Source organism: Anser anser (assembly GCF_964211835.1).
Source record: "Anser anser genome assembly, chromosome: 5".
NCBI lineage: Eukaryota > Metazoa > Chordata > Aves > Anseriformes > Anatidae > Anser > Anser anser.
In genome coordinates this window covers 39626403-39648289 of record NC_139725.1, presented here as the reverse complement: position 1 = coordinate 39648289, position 21887 = coordinate 39626403, and the positions used below count along the sequence as shown (strand labels likewise).

The window sequence follows — 21887 nt, the reverse complement described above, 5'->3', positions numbered from 1 at the left end:
GGCAGGAATATTTCTGTAGCTAAAGAAAACTACCAGTCATTTTTTATATGAAGAATATTTACATGAAACAAAATTATGAAGGATACAAACAAAATACTTGAGTTTAGAATGCTGTACATTAGCACACAACCTGCACAAACACAGTACTTAGAAGTCACTTAGGTTATTTTGTCACAGTATATCAACTTAGCAATACAAGCTGAGAAATTAATGCGTTATATGTTGTTACTGAAATGCAAAAGGGATTGGATATGATGCGCAACAATACCGAGTTAAGCATGATTATGAAGATTATAAAATGCATTATTGAAAACAGACAGAAGCAGTGCTTATTGTGAAGTTGTGCTTTTTTTTTTTTAACTCTGCATTCAGATGTACTTCAACAAAAAGATTGTCCAACCAGGCTTTAAAAAGGATGGCATTTATTTCTCCACACTTGGCATCAATATGATTGTTGAAATACCAGAAATTGGTGCAACCATCACCTTTAGTGGGCTGATTTTCTCCGTGAAACTTCCGTACAGCAAATTTGGCAACAATACTGAAGGACAATGTGGTAAGATAGATATATTAATGGTATTTTCCCCATCCTCTGGTAGTTAATCTCACCCACTCTGCCTATGAAGGATCATGATAGACAGAAATATTTTGAATAGTAGTAAGATAGAATCAAGAACAGTTCTGGTCTTCATCTTCTGTAAGACCAAACGTTTATTATTTCAGCAACCTGCTTTTTGATTTGGGATTTGGGTTTGGGGTTTGTTAACTAAATTAAAACTCATATGATGTAAAGAAAGCAGTCCTTGTGAAGCAGGACACCGTACACATTTCATGAGCACATCACATCTAAACTTGACACCAGCACAATAATGTGTGATGATGTAGATCATCATCATCACATATCACAGATGTGGTGTATGACGCTTATATAGCTTGTCTCTGATATCTTCCAGGAACATGTACAAATAACAAAGCAGATGAATGCCGCTTGCCAAGTGGTAAGATCATTTCTTCCTGTCCCCAAATGGCTCATCACTGGCTTGTTGGTAACAACCCATCATGCCATGGAGTACCACCACCACCACTCATAACCACACCTCCACCAAGGCCTCAGTGTAAAGTTCCTGAACTCTGCAAGATTATCCTGAGCAAGTAAGAAAAAAAAAAAATGAATGAATTTGCTCTTTCCAGACAGAAATGTCTCAGTATCCTATGAAACGAGTAAGAAATGTAGCCCTACCATGTAATTATAGCTGAAAACCTCATCCTAATGTCAGGAAATATATAGTAAAGTGCCTCTGAAAAAAACCTCCTCTCCTTTTAGGACATGCACCCAAAGATAGCTGAGCAAGGAGAGGTGAAATCAGAAAATGAGGGAGACAGCCAGCACTGAAGTACTTAATTCCTGGGTTGCTATCACAAGCATTTCTCCCTCTGCTTTTCAGAGTATGTTTACTCACTCTTAGTCTCACTATTAAAGTAAGGACTGAACTTTAAAATTGAAGTGAGCCATTAGTCCAAAAGGTAACGAACTTGGTTACCAATGAGGATAACAAAGCAGGTAGAAACATCTCAGCCAAAGTGTCTTTCAGTCTTTGTATATGCTAGGTGCAATACGGAGATCCAACACCAACAAAGGTCTGTTTCCTGCAGTATTTCCTATGCGTGTGTGAGCTCTGGCAAGTTTTATTTCAACTGTGTCATTTATAAAGGCCATTGTCTGCACACTCACTGTAGTGTCTAATAAGTTATGAGCTATTCTATGTGCAATTTTTCTATCTCTTGGATACTCTTAGCATCCTTTTTTCATCTATCTGATGCAATTGCCTTCTTCATGAAATTTCTGACGTCAGGCTGATGAGAAGTTATGTACACTTACATACACACAATAACTATTAGCCTCTTTAGAAAAAAGTAGAGATTCCAACTTCCTAGCCTTTCCCTTCCTGAGTCTATGTCCCACATTAGTGGCCATTTTTACACTTAACTGTTTGTATATAATGACTTGTTAACATTAAAGGCTTTTGGTTTCTTTTCTGTCTGCAGAGTTTTTGCAAAATGCCATGATGTGATACCCCCAGAACCATTTTTCAAAGGATGCGTTTTTGATGGGTGTCGCATGACTGAAGAATCCATGCAGTGTTCCAGTCTGGAGATATATGCTACAGAGTGTGGTTCTAGAGGTGTCTGCATTGACTGGAGAGGAAAGACAAACAACATCTGCCGTAAGTATTGCAGAACTCAAAAATGTGTGTGTAAAACAGTAATAATTAGTGTTTTATTCAGTAAGCACATCATGCATCTTACAATTGACTATCATATTTTACCTACAAAAAGTCCTTATTGACAAAAGCCCCAGATGAAGGCAGCAATGCCAGAGTCACTTTGGCTGCAAGATGATCTACTATCAATTTTTTACCTACTATCTACCATTAGATCCCCTTTCAATTCTTCATCTTTTGTCCTTTTTTCCCATACAGCATACAACTGTCCAGCAAACATGGAATACAAGCCATGTGGGTCCATTAATCCTGCTACCTGTGAGCCAAGGTATGGAAAGACCAAAAAAACCAACTGCTTCTCTTTGTCTTTTTTCTACTTTTACCTACCTACTTCCCTTACTAAATTGAACTATTTCATAATTAAACATCTCATGAATTTGCATACTTTATTCAAGATTTATATATATCAGTCAGCTCTATGAAAATGCACTTGCTGTTGCACTTTGGAAAAGTAAATTACTTTGTCTCCTTTTTATCTGGCATGGCGACCTTCTGTACATGCCTCTTTCTCCAGCTCTAGTGAAAAAAACCATGATATTCAAATACATACATTCCACCCACTCTAGCTCTGTGGACCATCCTGGCTATGGAGTAACTGAAGGATGTTTCTGTCCTGAAGGAACAACACTCCTGAGTGAAGACAGCAGCATCTGTGTTTCTGAATGTTGTAAGTACTCTGTAACAGGTTTGGGGAATAAACAGAGGTCTGGATTGGTGGTTATGAGGCCTGAGTTCTACTGCCATCTTTTACATGGTCAGTTCATGGGCAATTCGATTTATTTAAGCTCCTCTGATCTCCCATCTAAAATAGAATAATAAACAATACCACCTTTTCTCCATCTTTACTTACATGAGACTTGGCAAGATGGAAGAATTCTGTCATTTATATTTCATAAGAACTAGTCTGCATATTCATTTTCTTGTTAGATTTATCTTCATAGTATTTCTATTTGAAACTGCACAAACTTATTAATTTTGTCACTTTTCAGTAGTATAAATCTCAATTCCTTTTTTTTTTTTTTTCAGCTTGTAGGGAACCAAATGGAGTATACAGAGGGGTGAGCATCACTATCAACTTGATTTATAAAGTACAGACAGGTGAAGCAAGAGGACTTTTGAGGTTTCACAAGAACAAAGTTATGCTTAAGTTTGGAGAGACTTTCGGGTTTTTTCAAACATTTGTTCCCCTTCAATCTTAAAAAAAAATAATTCTGAGTGTGAAAGCAGAAACCACATTACTTCCTAAGAAATTAAACAGCAAATAATGGGATATTCTTTCAATAACCATCACCTCACAAAAAAAGGGAAAACAGACAGATGGTATTAGTGGAACTTTGGCCATCTGCTTCTTTTATTTCCTCAAATTTGGTCTATTAAAGTAACTAGAGACAAAGTTGCAGATGGGTAACAAACTTTACCTGTTGCTGATAATGCTGACTGCATTCTTAGTTCCTCAACCGCATACAAATTATAGAAATTTATCTCTGTAATCTAATGTGTAAATGAATATGTCATATGATAGTTTCTTATTCAAAAATGCATGCAGAGTTCAATTCCTTCTCCTTTAGATCCCTGTATCCCTCGGACTAACACTACTAGTAAATAGAAATTGTAAGCTGTGTGAACATGCGAACATGCTGAGAACCTTAGTGGCCTCCAGGATCTTCTCTTAATTAGATTCAGTTTGAGCGTTTCTTATCAAAATACTAGAACCATGAAAAGGCTGATGTTATTAGGTATCACTGTATCCATGACTAAGAGAAATAGAAACAAATAAATTGATTTTGTTTTGAACTTACTTTTTTTTTTTTTTTCATACAGCCAGGAGAAAAATGGACAACAAATTGCCAGGAATGTGTCTGTGACAGATACACTCTCAGAGTGCAGTGTACAAAACATGTTTGTTCTATGCCACAGCAAAAAGCTTGTTACGAACCAGGTTACGTGCCTGTTCAGATACAGATACCAGAAGATCCATGCTGTACCAGGACTGAGTGCTGTAAGTACTGTCTCAGTTCTTTATAATGGGAAATATACTATATTCATTTGGGGGAACTACAGCAGTAATTTCTCTTTTTTTTTATACTTTGCATTAATCTCATAACTCTTTCTTAAGATTTTCTTGCAAAGTATTTACTAGATGCCAGAAGAGAACAAAAATAAAGATGAATAGATTTTACCTAGATAGACACAGAAAAGTAACTGTAAATCTGCAATTTGACTTTTGGAAGGAAAAAAAAAAAACAAAACTTTAACGCTGCCACCACCTGAAACAATATCCAAAAGCTATTCAAAACCTCTTCTTTTTCAAAGACCAGCATAAACTGTTTATCTTACCTTAAAAGATCTCTTGAATTTTTAAAAATTGTTCAAGAGAGTTTCTGAGCCTCTGGAGAGTCATCAGATTTTCCAGTCAGCACAGATTTCTCTTTAGAAATATGTCTTTCCAGCAATCACTGCTCTATTCTTCTCAGCGAATGCTTTGTTTTGCAAAGGTTATAGAAAGGCCGTTCACTTTAAAAATAGCTGGGCAAATATACTGAAATAGGCATTAAACTAGTCTGTGTAAATTTTTATCTACAACATCGTATCTGCCTCATTGGAAAACTTCTGAAGTTCATAAAAAACAAACTTGCTTTTGTTTAAAAATTCTGAGTTCACTATTTTCTATCTTTTTTACATTATACAGACTGTAATACCAGCCTCTGCCCTGAGGCCACACACCAGTGCTTAGAGGGACAGGAAATAATCACAGTAACACAGCCTGGAAAATGCTGTCCTACCTTTGAATGCAGTAAGTACCATGTACTTTTTTCAATGTGTTACTCAGAGCTATGAATACAAAAACCTTGAAAGAGAAAGACGCAAGTTATCAGTGATATTATATGGGGCCAACAAAGCAGCAGTTTCTTCATATACTTCTGCTTCTTAAATTTTGTACCTCTATGACACTCTTTCTTCCTTCTTTCCAGGACATGGCTGTGTAGTCAATGAAACCTACTATGCAGTAAGTACAAAGAGTAACTCAATAAAATACAACTTTACATAGGTTCACAATGCAACATTTTTGAGATCACTATCATAGACCACATTTGGCAGGAAGGCCTGTGATAAAACATTACTAATTGAGGCCAGCATATCAACACCCTTCCTACAAGCAAGAACATTTTCTGCTCTACTTTATATATTAGTAGAATTTACTTAGAAAATGAGAAGCATGGATATTACCAACAACAGAAACTCTGCTTAAATTAAACAAACAAAATGGTAAATTAAAAAAAAAGTATTTAAGGATAGTTTAGCCCATACGCACAGTTCAGCTTTGGTCTGTGATGTACGTACAGAACGCAACTTGCTTTCACTAATAATGATTTTTCTTCTGACTTTTCCCAGCCTGGAGCTGTGATACCATCAGGCCCCTGTGAAACCTGCACCTGCTCTGAATCCTCTTACTCAAGCCTTCAGCAGGTTGCTGTCAAGTGCCAGCCTGTTATCTGTGACACCTACTGCCCAATGGTGAGTACTATTTCGCAGTCAGTAATTCCTACCACACTCAGTTCAAGTAGCTGCAAACATGGTCAGTGTCCTCGCTCAATGGCATTTCCTCTCTCTTTCTTTTAAACCAGGGATATAAGTATACAGTGGAACCTGGAAAGTGCTGCGGCACATGCAAGGCAGAGGCCTGTATAGTGAAGATGGGAGACAACACTACACGCGTGCTCAAGGTAACTAACCCTGTTTCAGTTCACTTTTGGTGAACTGTTAGCCTTTCCACTCTTTCCTTGTCTCTATCACATTCACTTCCCAGGCTTTTTCTCATGTTAGACTAATGCTTATTCAGATGGGATGAACTGTCTCACATGGCTTGAACAGCACCTCAGCCATGAGGCTGAGGCTTCTGTAAGCAACCGTGATACTGAACAGTGGCTTTCAGAACTCAAAATCAAATATATATATATATGTGAAAGCAGTGGGTTACCTTATTTGCCTTCAGCTCTGAAAAGGCAACACAGATTTCGCTCAAAGGATACTTTTGTTTTTCTGTCTGTGGAGGCAGATTCTGCTCCAAACAGTGGGTCTCGAGGTAGCTGAGAGCTTCGGGACAGAGTAAGTCAATGAAAACAGCAGAAATTCTGCCATGTATCTGCATGGGATTATGTCATGCCATAAATTCTCACAACACAAATTAGTCTTTCCAGATGAGTCCACATACTTTTCCCATGTATACAAAAAAACATTATCATATCTAGATAAAAATACAGCCTCTTCGCTTGGTTAATGAAGAAGACTTACGGCAGTATGATAATATGACAAGTAACCATCAGCTGCAATTCAAGGACATTATTCAAAATAATCACATTGCAATACACAGCAATGACAGAACACTGGTTGTTTGGGAGGGGCGGGTTGTTTCATTTTTATGCAAGAAGATTTTTATTCACCTTTATCTAATTTAATTACTTTCAGATTGGAGAATACTGGAATCAGCCTGGTAATAACTGTACAGCCTACACATGTGAAAAACACAACGGACAGTTCATTACAGTCATCGTAAAGAAAACCTGTCCCTACTTTAACGCTGATGACTGTGATCCAGTAAGTACTCTTTTACCTGTTCTCATGTTTGATTGAAAAGATTGCAGTGGTTAGCACCAGTGATAGCAGGATCATGATGTCCAGTGAAAATACCTAGAAGAAGCATCACAATTTTATCCTCTGTGAATCTGGTCCCCATCAAATTTCACTTCTAAAAAGCAAATTGATATTCAAAAGGTCCATATATCCTTACTGAATCAGAAAGATCACAGCATAATGTTTTGGATTCCTAAAAGTGCCAAGGGACTAGGAGCAAGAATCTTAACAGAAAATAATGGGATTTTTTTTCCTAAATTATTTACGCTTTCAATCTATTTTTTAGAATTCAGCCACTGACTGCAAAGGCAAAGGAAAACAAGCTATTTCGGTTCACAACATTAGTCAATTTAATACAGGTCATGGTAGATCAGAACCAGCCCCAGACATCTGGGGATTCAGTATTTCATTAACTGTGTTACTCTGTCTGACATAATCCTTCATCTGCACAGACTTCGGTCCTTCAAAATATCCTACATGTGCTACAAGCTTTATTTTGAAATTTTACTACTGAATTCTGATGATAGCAAAGTAATTACAGTCTTCCCCAATGTCTGCCTGCAAACAACTCAATATTCAGTTTTAGTAGTAGTTATATGTATGTACTATATGTAGTAGTGAGCCCTGCTTGAAATTAGATTCCACGTCAATACAAAGAACTTTCTGGCACTAGAGAAACCTAGGAAGCAGGGAAAGTCTCGCTATTAATATGCAGATATGAAATGTAAGTTACCTTTTTCTGTTTTCTCACTCAAGAATACCATCAAGCTATCAGATGATGGATGCTGTAGAGAGTGCTCGATAGTACCGACAGGTAAGTAATGATAATTTTGAGTAGAAGCACCATATGTACCTTATTAGGTGTATTAGTCCAACTTACACAGTACATGCAAAGACAGAAGAGGTGAACAGACCAAGTCTGGGACAACTGTCTTGCCCTGGGGTGAGAAAGATGGTAAGGGACAGAATGTTTCCAGCACACATTTTAGGGCTTTTGAAAACATGGATATGGAGAACTTTCCCATCCCTTACTGTTATATATGAGCCTCTTAATGAGATGGAGAGGACTCTGTCTATTCTCCAATTTCCACAGATACATTCTCTTTAAGGAAGAAAGTGAAGATGGTCCTGGAAGGTGGGTGTGCATCGAGCAGTTGCCACAGCACTGTTCTTGATTTCTACATTCTGCGCCAATGCTGCATAAGGGAAAAGTAGTTTTCTATTTGTTGCTAAAACAAGAAGAAAAAAAAGAAAAAAAGCCATCATTTAGCTATAAGCAATTAAAGGAGAAATGCATTGTGACCTAATTTTCTATTTCAGCTCCATCCATCTCAGTTTTCTTCTACGAATTGCCTATCATATACAGATATCTATCTACATGGACATATATTTTAAAATATTTTCTCTTGGTTTGTGGCAAAAACAGGTTGTAAGAAGCACAATACCACTACTGTCATCAAGCACCGCGGATGTGTATCTCCTGCACCTGTTGAGATGACATACTGTGAAGGCAGCTGTGATGCTTACTCACGGTAAGTGGTATAACAGACAATTGTGGTCTCCTGTCTTTTATTTGCTAAAACAGTGACATAAAGCAAATTTCTAGTTATTTTCTAGTATGTCCAAAACCCACCCAGCCATCAACTGTTCCCGTTGTGCTAACTAGAATTTTTAACAGACACGATGCTATATTAGCTTTATTACCTCAAGACTCACCAGGTCTTAACAGTCTGTTCAATGTGATAGTGAACAGACCTGAATTATGATCTTGCCCACGTAAAAGTAAGGTTATTTGTTTCATACTAGTCTCTCATTTTGGACTGGCTTGATATATGATCTGGATTATTTCATTCACTTTTTCTGTGTCTTAATGAATCACAGAATCATAGAACTGTTTGGGTTGGAAGGGACATTTAAAGATCATCTAGTTCCAACCCCCTGACACACTTTCCATTGGATTAGGATAAAAAGCTAGATTCATCCATTTTTAAAATGAGGAGCAACTTCTATGTCACCAAAATCCTCTAAGAATAGTAATATCAAGCCATATCCTCACGTGTAAACACACAACAATTGGTTATACTTAGTAATGGGTGAAAGGGGAATCGATGTCTCACATCATCTCTGAATCTTTCTCTTCTGTTGGTTTTCCAATCAGATATTCTCAAGAGGCAAACATGATGGAACATAAATGCTCATGTTGTCAGGAAGTCCAGACTAGCATAAGAAAGGTGACTCTGACGTGCAGTGATGGAACCCACCTTGATCACTCATACACCTACGTGGAGCAATGCAGCTGTGTGGGTGCTGAGTGCGTTCCCCAAGACATTGTCAACCAACAACAGCAAACAGGCAATATATGAGGCAAAGACCTCTCAAGAAAAAGGAAATGTCTAAAATTAGAACTAAAGAGAAGCCAAACAAGAGTTGAACATAGACTAAAACAAACCTTTGGAAAAAAAAAAAAAGTAACAAAAGCAGCTAAAATTTTGGACAAACAGACGATATTTTCTGCATACAAGCTCAATATATCTGTCTACATTATTTCAGTTTTCATTACCATTGTATCTCATACTGGTTTTCATGTCTTTTCTTTGACATCTTGAGAGGTACAGTGTAAGATCATTTTGACATTTGTTGCTAGTTTGTATGTCTTCTGGAAAGCACTATACCATAAGACTGAGAGCTTACATTTACACAATGTCAACATTCTTTTCTGGCTTGACGCTTTCCTATGGTCACACAATTAATATACACTGTATAGGCATAAAATAAACTTTACTGCATACGAAAAAAAAGTTTTGCTGGTCATTGCATTCTGCAATCGCTTGACAATATCTAAGATTTCCATTGAGGTAGACTGACTTATTTTGTAACATCTTCATTCCAGTTTACTGAGACAGATCAAAAAAAAAAAAAAAGGAAGAAAACTGTACCTCTCTTTTTCTTTCTTTTTCTTTTTTTGCATTATGGAAAATTTAGTTTGCAAAAAGCCATACCTTCTCAAAACTGTAAAATTCAATATTATAAACAATTTATAGGGCATTTTCCCTATCTATGCTTGTGAGAAAGAAAGACAGACAGACGGAAAGGAAGAAAGACTGAAAGATAGAAAGCCTGTCATAAGAAGCTGCTGCATACTACTCTTTGTTTACATAACACCATCAGCATATTAACTGTATGAAAATTTGGAATTTTTTTTTTTGTTTGTGGTTAACTGTTTACAGAAGAAGTATATATATATATATATTGCCAACAGGGGCATATGAAGGATTTTTGTGAACAATAATAATAATAATAATATATGTAAATTCTTTCCTAGGAAGCTTTTTAAAAGTTGTACCATTGCTATTTATTTTGTTTTTGGAAAATTGATTTATTGGGCCATTTATTTCAGAATTAATGTTACCCCATTTCTTAGTCTTAGTCATGTTATCTGGGTGTGGTGTATTTTCTTCTTCCATTTTGTGTTGGAATATTGTTTTATTTTTGTTCTTTATGAAAAAAGGAATGATGATTAATAAATTTTAAGCATTTTACAGCATGTGTCCTCTGTCTTTTCTCTGAATCACTCACATGAGCGTTGCTGACCCTAAAAGATATTTGCTTCCCACTCTACTAATTCCATACCTCAATAGGTCCACAGAATCACAGAATAGTTGAGGTAGGAAGGGACCTCTGGAGGTCATCTGGTCCAACCCCCCTACTCTAGTAGGAACACCTAGAGGAGACTGCCCATGACCATGTCCATGCAGCTCAAGACCCACAACCTCTCTGGGCAACCTGTGCCAGTGCTCAGGCACCTGCAGAGCACAGAAGTGCTTCGTATGTTCAGATGAAAACCCTTGTGTACCAGTTTGTGCCTATTGCCTCTGGTCCTGGCACTGGGCACCACTGACAGGAGCCTGGCTCCGTCCCCTCAGGTACTGACAGACAACGATGAGATCCCTCTAAGCCGCCTCTTCCCCAGGCTGAGCAGGCCCAGCTCTCCCAGCCTCTCCTCACGGGAGAGGAGCTCCAGGCCTTTGGTCATCTTGGTGGCCTTGTGCTGGATTCTTTTCAGTATGTCGATGTCTGTGTTGGGGGGACCCAGAACTGGACTCAGTATTCCAGGTGTGGCCTCACCAGTGCTAGGCAGAGGGGAAGGATCACCTCCCTCAACCTGCTAGTGATATTCTTCCTAACCAGCCAAGAATACCATCAGCCTTCTTAGTGGCAAGGACATACTGCTGGCTCATGTTAAACTTGGTGTCTACCAGGACCCCCAGGTCCTTTTTGGCTGAGCTGCTTTCCAGCTGCTTTCCAGCTGGGTGGCCCGGAGCATGTGCTGGTGCCTGGAGTTGTTCCTCCCCATGTACAGGACCATGCAATTCTCCTGGTTGCACTTCTTAATATTCTTGTCCACCGTCTTCTCCAGCCTGTCTAAGTCCCTCTGGATGGCTCTGTGGCCCTCTGGAGAGTCAGCCACTCCCCCTATTTTCATGTTGTCCACAAGACACTTTTGATCTCCAAGTCAAAAGTCAGTCTGGGCTGTGGTACCTAACCCCCTGTAGAGCTTTGATACTGCTTTGAATGAAAGACACTCAAAAGCAGATACTGAAAGTGTTCCAAGCATATCACTTCTGATGCTATCAATTAGTGAGCTTTCAGTAAGCAACCATATTTTGGGTCTGTACATATTTTATAACTCTGAAAGTTCTTTATCTTACTGACTGAAACTACCTAAAGTCCTCTAAACTAGTCAATCTCATATTTTAGTGCCCACTGAAACTGACATAAATCTCAAACAACCCTGAAATTGCACTGCTGCAAATTTACACGTTCTGGCAAGTTACCATGCAGCTATACTTTGAACCAGCTACCACAGATCTGACTGATCATTGTATAATGACAAGTTTTACACAATTTAAAAATGACTCCTCTAGGCCCAGTAGAGGGAACAGTAAAAATTAAGGGTGATGAGCTTTTTCCTAACTTACAGTTTGGACAACTCAGTAACATTTCTTTCTTAGTTGTATCAGGATTAATTGGGTAACAACATAGGATTTCTGCAGATACCCTGCTTAGGCTGCTTTTCTCACCTGTTTTTCTTTACAGAACAGGAACTACCCGTATACTTGCCCATTCAGAGGTGAGCACTTGGTTGTCTGTGAGGATGACCAGTAACTTACTTCCTCCTGGCAACAATCTGCCCTAATTCCTCCCAATTTCCTGCTGACAAATTGTTACTTCACTGTGGTTTTTGGCTTTTCACAAAACTTTTTTTTCCTGTCTTCAGCCTTTTTTGCTTCCCAGCATTACAGGCTTCCTAAATTTTCCTTTACATAGAAGCTGTCTTTGCTCTGAAATATTGCTGACACGTGAGGTAATAGCTCCAAAGTAAATCAATGACTCCCTCCTAAAAACTGGGATGGATGTGATCAGTTACACCTCTCATAAATTAATTACTAATTTTGTAAACTATACATAAATATTAAAGTCAATAAACAATTACGTGGAAGAAAGTGATTGGCTTGGTAGCCCTTTACTGACACAAGTCAGAATACTGTGCAGGTCACATTGAACTTTATTACTGTAGATAATTAATGTATATTACCTTAACACTAGATGGCTCTAGGCTCACAGTTTACAAAGCCTAAATGAAAAGGTGTTCTTTCAATAGGATTTCTTTCAAAGCGCTTTGAAGTATGCCACATAATAACTATTGCTTTGGTTTCCAATCATCAAGATAAATTTTGGTCTTAATTATCTCTTGAATCTACAGGCATCCATTCTAAACAATGTCCCAAGACTTATGTCACTATTTTTATTTTTTTTCCCTTATCTGCTCATCTTTGAAACACAAATCACAGAATTTATTCTATCTGTATAAAAAACATTCAAAAGCTTTGTGTCTAAGTTCAATACTGGCCATCAGAGGTCCTTCCCTGGGGATTCATAATTTCCTCCCTGTTCAGGACTTTTGTTACATGGCCTAACTATTGCATGACCAGCTTTTTTCCCACTTTTCTACACACCATTTTAAAACTCAGTAGTATAAATAACTAATCACTAAGAGTCACTTTTCAACTACACTTTGTAACAATGAGTAATATATGAAATTCTGAGTCTACTCATATTTACCACCTAGAGTCCCACTTCAAGTACTTTATTTGACTGTAAAAGTACATGACAGCCAGCTTTTAAGTCATATTACATTCTGGAAACAGCTTAGTCCTAAAGACTTAGGATTGTTTATTGCACAATCCAAGAGATCTGGACACATGACTCAAATGCACACTAAGTAAGTTTGCAAATGATACTAAATTAGGGGGAACTACTGACTCCCTCAAGGGTAGAGAAGCCTTGCAGACAGATCTTGGCAGACTAGAGCACTGGGCAATCACCAACCATAGGAAGTTCAACAAGAGCAAGTGCCGGATTCTGCATTTGGGACAGGGCAACCCTGGCTGTACGTACAGATGGGGGACAAGAGGCTGGAGAGCAGCCCCACACAAGGGAATCTGGGGGTTCTGGTCAGCAGCAAGTTGAATACAAGCCAGCAGGGTGCCTTGGCAGCCAACAAGGCCAACCGCACCCTGGGGTGTATCAGGCACAGCACTGCTCGCTGATTGAGGGAAGGGATTGTCCCGCTCTGCTCTGCGTTGAGGCGGCCTCAACTTGAACACTGCATGTAGGTTTGGGCACCACAGTATCAGAAGAAGATAAAACTATTAGAGAGTCCAAAGGAGGGCCACAAAGATGGTGGCAGGTCTAGAGGGGAGGACATATGAGACATTTGAGAAGAGCCTGATTCCATATCATATTTGGAACCTGGCTTAAGCTCTGAAGAATATCAGATGTGGACTCCGCAGAGGATCCCTGCCTCAGCAATAAGCCAGTTAATACCTCTCGTTCCACTTTAGCTAACCTTTAGGGGTGGGGTGGGCCAAAGCTGAGCTTTATCGCATTGCTCCATGTCACATCTGCTGAGTCATATGCCTGCCAATTGCAGCACAGGCACAATATGAGAAGTGGCATACAAAATATGACAGTAGATGATATAGAATTTGCCAAAAAGGTGTAATAAACACCATCATGGAATGATGTCTTGCCATAACAGAACTAACCTTATTTGCATTAGTTGGTCATTGCTCTGCTTTCTGGAAAATTATTCTACCTGATGCAATTTTATCACTTGCCCTGTTATTAATGCTTTTGTGCTTTATGTATTATTTCTAACAAAAATCTAGGTCCATTGTTCAGATATCTGTTATTTTACAGGAAATGAGCATTATAATTGCACAGAAATTGTGTTGACTGAAGATAACAAAAAATACTGAACCACATACCTTGTGGCAAGGTGCTGTGTTACTTAGCATTCATAATAGAGAAGTTGTCACAGTACACTTGATTTAACCAAGACATCTAAAAAACCTTTCCCTTTAGCAAGAAAGCTCTGGGTTCAATATAATCCATCCCTCAATAATCCTAGACAGGATTTTAATGACTAATATTTCAACAAACAGTCTTTCAGTCTCAGCTGAGATTGCATCAGAAGCAGTTTTTCAACATAAACCATTCTCAGTTCTCTAATATACTTTAGGCTTTTATAAAAGAAAAAAAATTGTTATTGTAAATGTATACTACAGTATGATAGATACTATATTTATTTTTATATATATTTGTGTGTACAAAGACCAGGAAAATGATTTAGAGGACAAACTCATCAACAATCCTACCTCCCAGTTATCTTTTATCTTCAGTCTGAAATGCTTAGCTGTGTGGCAGGCACCAGAGGCTTCATACACACAGTCTGTTAATTCAGAGCAATTGGTAACCAGAAATAAAAGAAAAGCCTGTAACTTTGTTCCAACCTAACAAGCTAGAGGTCCTGGAGAAAATGCATCTCTGAGCAAGCTTCGCAGCAGAATACAACCATTTAGCAGAGACTTCAGAAAATCTGGCTTTTTACACAAACAAAGAATAACCTCTTACCATATTAATTTACCATTCATTTATTAGATCTGCTCTTAAACTCTTTTCTGAAGAATTCATCTATGTCTCCATCTTTGTGAAAGGAACAGTGGGCTTAAGGGAAAAGGAGGAGTGCCACCAAAAAGCATAGGCTTTTCAGTCAGTCATCAGACAGCACAGGTTCACATGTGCCTTTCCACAAGTGGAAGAAGTGAGCCGTACAAGGAAGGTCTTCCACAGCAGTGGGAGACTAAAGCCTCAGTCATGTCCTTGTAAAATCTGCATAGTCACTGTTGAATCACATCCTGGAAAAGAGGGGAAACTTATACTCTGTGGTTCCTTTGAAGATCCACAAAAAAAAAAGCCAGGTAGCAGGGTGAACATAATTAAACAATGCACCTCACAGGAGTACTTGATCTTATAGATTGCCTTTTTATGTTAAATGTACGGACTTATTTGCGCAAAATCGGGACCTAATCTTTGTTTATAATAAAATTCCGGTAACTTTTACTGAGATAAAACTACACTATAAAATTGATTTAAATCATCAAGTCAGGAACTTACCTAATGCAAGGAAGACTTCAGCTGATTAAAAGGCTACATGAACTACTCTAATTTGCCTCTTTTCAGCTCTCCAGGCTCAGAGTGCACTGCAGGGATAAAGTAAAGAATAGCTGAAGTCTGCTGAACGCCTGCGAACGTCACAAAGCTCAAAAGCTGTTCTGCATCAATATCAAAGAAGACATTTTTGCACTCCTGAAACAGAAATTCATACAAATCAACAATCATAAACCAAAACGTCATCAAAGCTAACCCGCACTGCAATAGACAGAAAAACCTGTCAGCATTGCACTACAGTGGATATATTAGCAGGATGTCAATTTACCTCATAGTAAAATACAAATATGCACTATGACTAATCTCTGAGACTTTCAGGAAACTACAGAGACTTTTTTACAGTCCATCCATTCCTAGTGAAAAATGACTGAACATCCCAAATGTATTAGTAAGTACACTCACTTACCCAATTGAGGAAATGCATTTGAGCAAGACACAAGGATTAGAAATAAATAGACTATAGCTACCATAGTGTACTGGGCTTACAGGGCAAGGTTTTGGTAATAGGCGGGCTGCAGCGGTGGCCTCTGTGAGAAGAGTTAAATAAGAGCCAGTTCCAGCTAACTTCAAAAGAGACCTGCAGCTTGCCACAGCTGAGCCAAGGAGTGACATTGACAGCACCTCTGTGAAAGCATATTGAGGAAAGGGAAAAAATGCCGCACAACAGCAGCTGGGAAACAGAGGTGGGAAAATGTGAGAGAAACAACCCTGCAGACAGCAAGGTCACTGAAGAAGAAGGGGCAGGAGGTGCTCCAGGCATGCAGCAGCAGTTCCCCTGCGGCCTGTGGAGAGGCCCCTGGTGGAGCAGGCTGTCCCCCTGCAGCCCATGGGTCCCACATGGAGCAGATCTCCACGCTGCAGCTTGTGGAGGAGCCTAGGATGGAGCAGGAGTTCTGTCAGGAGCTGCTGCCTGTTTGGGACCCACGCGGGAACAGCGTGTCCTTGAAGGACTGCACCCTGTGCTATAGACCCATATTGGAGCAGTTCTTGAAGAACCGCAGTCTGTGGGAAAAGCCCACATAAAATCAGTTTAGGAAGGAGTGGAGAGTAAGGATGAAGGAGCAGCAGAGGTGAAGCATTATGGACTGACTCCAACACCATTCCCCTATGCCACTCAGTGTGCAGAGGAAGAAGAGGGTGGCTGAGGGGAAGGTGTTTTAAGTTTGCTTTTAGTTCTCATTGCTCTAATCTATTATCAATATGCAATAAATTACATTAATCTCCCTTATGCTGAGTCTGTTTTGACTGTGACAGTAACTGATGAGTGATCTCCCTTTCCATATCTCAACCCATGAGCTTTTTTCCATCGTATTTTCTACCCCTGCCCTTAGAGGAGGGGGAGAAAGAGAGTGGCATGGTGGTGCTTAGCTGCGCATCAGTTCGTCAACGACCATACACAGACAGAGACTTTCTTCTATCTTGATTCACTCATTCTGGTATAGTCACACGGGCATTATTCCACAAGTCTGCTAACACACATGAAAGGAGAATCAAGTTGGGACCCCGGCGCCCTGACTCTCACCCCCGGTGACTGCCTGTGAGCCAACGGGTGCCCCGGCGGACACCCCCCGGTGACCCCCTTTGTGACTCGGGGCACCCCGGCAGATACCCCCCGGTGACCCCCGTTGGGTCCCCTGTGTGCACGGGTGGACACCCCCCGGCGACCCCCGGGTGCCCTGGTGGACACCACCCCGGCAACCCCTGTTGGGGCCACGGGCGCCTTGACTCTTGCCCTCGGTGACGCCCTGTGAGCCCATGGGTGCCCCAGTGGACACCCCCCGGTGACCCTTGGGTGCCCCAGTGGACAACCCCCGGTGACCCCCGGCGTGACCCAGATGCTTGGGCGGACAACCCCTGGTGACCCTCTTTGGGACCCCCAGGTGCCCCGGTGGACAAGACCTTGCATTCTGGGAATCAAACTACATACAGCATGAGGATTATTATCTTTCTTATGTTTACAATAGCAACAATAAAGAAGTGACCATCTTTTTAAAGGCAGGTTTAGTTATTCAAGCGGACAATTCACTTTAAGCAATGTGAGATTAATCTGATCCGGCGGCCTTGGCAGGAAAAGCATTTAGAAACTGCACATAATAAAGCTGTCTGGTAACAAATTGCTTTAATCTGAGGACTGTTTTTAAAAAGCTTATATCAAAGGTAGAATTAATGTAATGCACTGAAAATATTTTTTTACAAATAATTTAGTCCCAAATGCTATTAAATAACAAAGAATCAAGCCCTGCACAGCTCTTTGAAAACCATTTTTACAAGGTCTAAGAGGGAACAGAAGGGGATGAAACAAATTTAGTTGAATACACCACGTTTGTCCATGATGTAAGAGCAATTTGGGAGGGAGGAGAGAGAACAACAATCCACTACCTTCAGAAAGCTTTATGTGCTTAAAACATGACCAGAGCTGCCACAAACAGCTCAAGATAATGATGGAAATAAGCAGCACTGCAGGAGCCATGAGCAGCCTGGCAAAAGGAGGTTTTGTCATTCCCAGGGCCTAACCCAAAACTCACCAAGCTCCAGGAGTGACCTCATGTAGCAGTGACAAGGGAAATACTCAGAAACACAGCAGAGACAGGACCCCTTCCTCAGGTGGCCTTTGGGTACACCCTCTTAAAGCTGCGGGGTCTCCTCAGGCTGACAGGCCCTGACTGCAGGAAAGGCTTTGCTCTGCTGTAGCTGGGAGCAGAGTGGCTGAGGCAGGCCGTGCTTCGTCCTGGCCAGCATCGAGCTTAAGCGACACCTCAGAGATGATGTCTGCCTGAAAGCAAAGCATCACCAGACCTCCTGTGGACAGCACAGCCCTTGCTGGGGACTGGCATGCATACTTTGCCTCAGCACACAGCACTGAGGGGTGACAGGCACTGCTGCGGCAGGGCCCTGCGTCACACACGCGGGGCGCCTTCAGCTCTGGAGATGGCAATTCAACATTGTTCCTGCTTCTTCAGGAGAAAGGCAGCAAGGTATGTACAAACAGAGGTACTCCTGCCTTATTGGGAAACCTCTTCTGAGAGGACTTGTGTAGTATGTCTGCTGTATTTCTTGTATTTCTGCTTCTGGAGCAGCAACCAAAATTGTGCTTGAAGGGGGCCTTGGTCTTGGTCTATTATTATTATTATTACTATTATTATTATTACCATTATTATTATTATTATTAGTATTTCTTTTCGTTGTTTCATTGTTCTTTTTTTTCTTTTTTTCTTTTCTTTTTTTTTTTTTTTTTTTCTGACAGGAGTTCAGGGTGAAACCCATTCCCTCATGCAAGCAGGAACCACAAACAAAATCACAGTCTTTCCACCCAAAATGCCTCAGCACAAGCTAATTCATTGTGGCAAGGTAACCTGCTACCCCAGCACTGCAGGGAGATTAAATGTGACAGGTAGAAAGCACAGGTGACAAAGTGTCCCCCAACACTCCCTGCAGAAAGTTTCATTGGTATTGCACTTTACAGATACCTGTGTGCCTTCACAGGTGCCCCACTGCCTCTGCCTGGTGCCCATTTCTGCTCTGCTGACAGGGCCTTCAGGCAAGGCTGAGGTTTCTGTCAGTTTAGACAACAGACAATATAGGGAAGGATCGGAGTTGTACATGTTCCTCTCCATAAGGTGTGCCAAACTGTTTTTCTGGCACTGCCGAGAATTTCATGTGTCATACAAATGAACACAGGCCTCCTGACTACAAAAGCGATGGCTGTCAAGATCAACAGGTAGCTTTCAAGGAAACGCCAGAACATATGCCAGGACAGCATATTTGCCACATTACTAAAATAGCAATTCTACCCTTTCTTGTATTTCTTGAGGCTATTATTTTCTTGTTATTTATTCTTTGTTTTATTTTTAATATCCATTGTATCGTGCAGCTTAATGCATATTTGTACAGATGATTATATATTGCATTTCTTGTGTTACATGACATGGCTATTGACTGTTTCATTCTGTTTAATAACGTTTGTTTTCTTAAAGTTTCCAAATAGATATTTTACACATAATTTTTTAAAATATACTTTAAATCCATAAGCTTTCACTTTTCAAAAGAAGCTGAAACCATATTTTTTGCCTCTGGTAAATATAGCTGTCTGCTTTTGGATCTGCATATGAAGTTTAACAGCTGTGCATTTGATTTATTCACCTATCAGCAGTTACACAGAGGATGAGTGGTCTATCTTGACAAAGTTCAGCTTCAGTACAATACAATAGCAAAAGGCTGTTTGCTTGAGGCTACAGATTATTTTGCTCCTTTCTCCCAAATACTTGTGTGTAATCTAGGATGCACCTCAGATACTTCATCTGTTTTAGGCAATCTGCATTGATATGCATACATATATATATATAAGCTCTCACATTAAGAATACTTTCTTTGATTAGTGCACAAGGATGCCAAAGGTAAAAGGATCTACAAAAAGAATGTACATTTGTTGTCTCTTTAAATTTGTTATTTCAACCATTTTTTTTCCTGTTCCTTCCAGTAATCAGTTTGGAGCTACTTTTATCATTGCTTCTCTGAAATCATAGGATCATTAAGGTTAGAAAAGACCTCCAAAATCATCTGTTCCAACAGTCCCCCCTACCACCAATATCACCCACTAAGCCAAGTCCCTAAGTACCAAATCCAACCTTTCCTTACACATTCCCAGGGATGGTGACTCCACAACCTCCCTGGGCAACCCATTCCAATATGCCTGACTACTCTTCCTGAGAAGAAATTTCTCCTAGTTTCCAACCTGAACCTCCTCTGGCGCAACTTGAGGCCATTCCCTCTAGTCCTATCACTAGTTATCTGCAAGAAGAGGCCGAACCCCATCTCCCCACACCTTTCTGTCAGGTAGTTGTAGAGAGCAATAAGGTTTCCCCTGAGCCTCCTCTTCTCCAGACTAAACAACCCCAGTTCCCTCAGTCGCTCCTCACAGGACTTGTGTTCCAGACCCTTCACCAGATTTGTAGTCCTTCTCTGGACATGCTCCAGGGCCTCAATGTCCTTCTTGTACTGAGAGGCCCAAAACTGAACACAGGACTCAGACTTGTGGCCTCACCAGATCCAAGTGCAGGGGGACGTTTACCTCCCTGGTCATCTATAAAGCCTTCTCTCTCTCCAGTGAAGGTCATATGTACCATAAGATTTGTAGGTGGAAATAACACGCTTTATTGATTTAGATGGTATAAATTAGAAAAATTAGGCAAAATTTTCAGCACACAAAGCCTTCAGACAGCTTCTAAAAAGACAACTAATTATTTTGCCATCAGAGAGTTATTAGACGTGCCTACGTAAGTGGATGTAACAAAGCCAAATCCTATTCTCCTAGCCAATTTAGCTGAAGCCAAGAGGATTTGTGCAGTCAGGACAAAATTTGGCCCAAAGTTAGCATCATGAAAATACTTGCATCGTTGACACTTGAAGAAAAGTCTTGCAATATTTTAGCAATGTGTTTAAATGCTTGCTTCTTCCACATACTTCTATGTCACTATAGACACTCTAAGCAGTTAGTATTGCTACTGTGATATAGATATGTTGATAGATGTAAAAAGGGATTTGTAGAACTCACTCCCACAGGCTGTAGTGATGCAAGGGTATCTATTTGTTTCCAGTAGAGCATACTGTAGTGTTACATTTATACGTCTGTACATTGCATGTAACATGTAGCACACATATATGCAACAACCTTGCAAACAAATTGTAAACAAGCAGTCAGCATATTATCTGTAAACACTTTCTTACAATGCTCCTGCCTCTTAAGGAATTGCTCCCAGCAGAAAGAATTGGTCCCTCTGGTATTAACGTTGGGGTGGCTGGGTCAGTGGTAGTTGCTTATTTCACCGAATCTGATTTGATTATAGGTTCGTTCAGGATCCTCCGAGTCTACCCATGCTTGTGACATCATTAGCTGCTGGTAGCAGACATAGTGCTCCTTCTAACTGGAAAAACTGCTTTGCCCTTGAGTTCTGCAAAGGTTGAGGGTAGTTGTCATTTTAGCCCTGCTAATAAATCTCCTATTCATTTTGACGAAGGCTTAGATGTTTATCAAGCGTCACACAAACTGAATCCATACAGAGCAAACAGTTAGACAGAGACTGGCATTGTAGATGAGTTGTGTTACCTTCAGCCTTGTGCCTAAAGATGTTCATGAGGTGTGGTCTTGGCTCAGCTCCAAAACAATGTACATGCTGACAGATTAGAACCTTGTAAAATAATCGCTAGTAGCTAAAGTAAATCCTCATCAAAAATGTACTTTCTAATGAAGAGATCAGAATATAAGCCATCAAGACATTCAGTTGGATAGCCATTTGAAGGATACAGGAATACAGTACAAAAACTGGAAGTTTTGTTTGAAATATTTCTGTAAAAATCATGCAACACATTAAGCAACATTCCTTTATAGAAGGGAATGAGTAG

General features: G+C 40.0%; 1 protein-coding gene and 1 long non-coding RNA gene across 3 annotated transcripts in view; one reads left to right on the top strand and one right to left on the bottom strand.

The window, feature by feature from the left end:
- The window catches only part of MUC5AC (mucin 5AC, oligomeric mucus/gel-forming), a 49553-nt gene extending 39102 nt beyond the window's left edge, over nucleotides 1-10451 (top strand). Inside the window, exons 35-49 of the mRNA XM_083838561.1 lie at nucleotides 373-556; nucleotides 954-1152; nucleotides 2047-2225; nucleotides 2481-2550; nucleotides 2849-2949; nucleotides 3309-3340; nucleotides 4104-4281; nucleotides 4972-5076; nucleotides 5255-5289; nucleotides 5676-5798; nucleotides 5909-6007; nucleotides 6750-6878; nucleotides 7671-7728; nucleotides 8341-8446; nucleotides 9073-10451. Coding sequence (XP_083694687.1) covers nucleotides 373-556; nucleotides 954-1152; nucleotides 2047-2225; nucleotides 2481-2550; nucleotides 2849-2949; nucleotides 3309-3340; nucleotides 4104-4281; nucleotides 4972-5076; nucleotides 5255-5289; nucleotides 5676-5798; nucleotides 5909-6007; nucleotides 6750-6878; nucleotides 7671-7728; nucleotides 8341-8446; nucleotides 9073-9277 — 1803 coding nt within the window. The 3' untranslated portion in view covers nucleotides 9278-10451. The remainder of the gene's footprint in view (nucleotides 1-372; nucleotides 557-953; nucleotides 1153-2046; nucleotides 2226-2480; nucleotides 2551-2848; nucleotides 2950-3308; nucleotides 3341-4103; nucleotides 4282-4971; nucleotides 5077-5254; nucleotides 5290-5675; nucleotides 5799-5908; nucleotides 6008-6749; nucleotides 6879-7670; nucleotides 7729-8340; nucleotides 8447-9072) is intronic.
- The window catches only part of LOC310900502, a 52902-nt gene extending 34760 nt beyond the window's left edge, over nucleotides 1-18142 (bottom strand). Inside the window, exons 1-7 of one of the 2 annotated variants that reach the window (XR_014585160.1) lie at nucleotides 18014-18142; nucleotides 15435-15626; nucleotides 14892-15175; nucleotides 7947-8143; nucleotides 7795-7852; nucleotides 6895-6971; nucleotides 5066-5130 (exon numbers count right to left, since the gene is read on the bottom strand). This is a non-coding gene — a long non-coding RNA (uncharacterized lncRNA). The remainder of the gene's footprint in view (nucleotides 1-5065; nucleotides 5131-6894; nucleotides 6972-7794; nucleotides 7853-7946; nucleotides 8144-14891; nucleotides 15176-15434; nucleotides 15627-18013) is intronic. The other variant, XR_014585161.1, reaches the window with a different exon arrangement.
- Between the last annotated feature and the right edge of the window lie 3745 nt (nucleotides 18143-21887).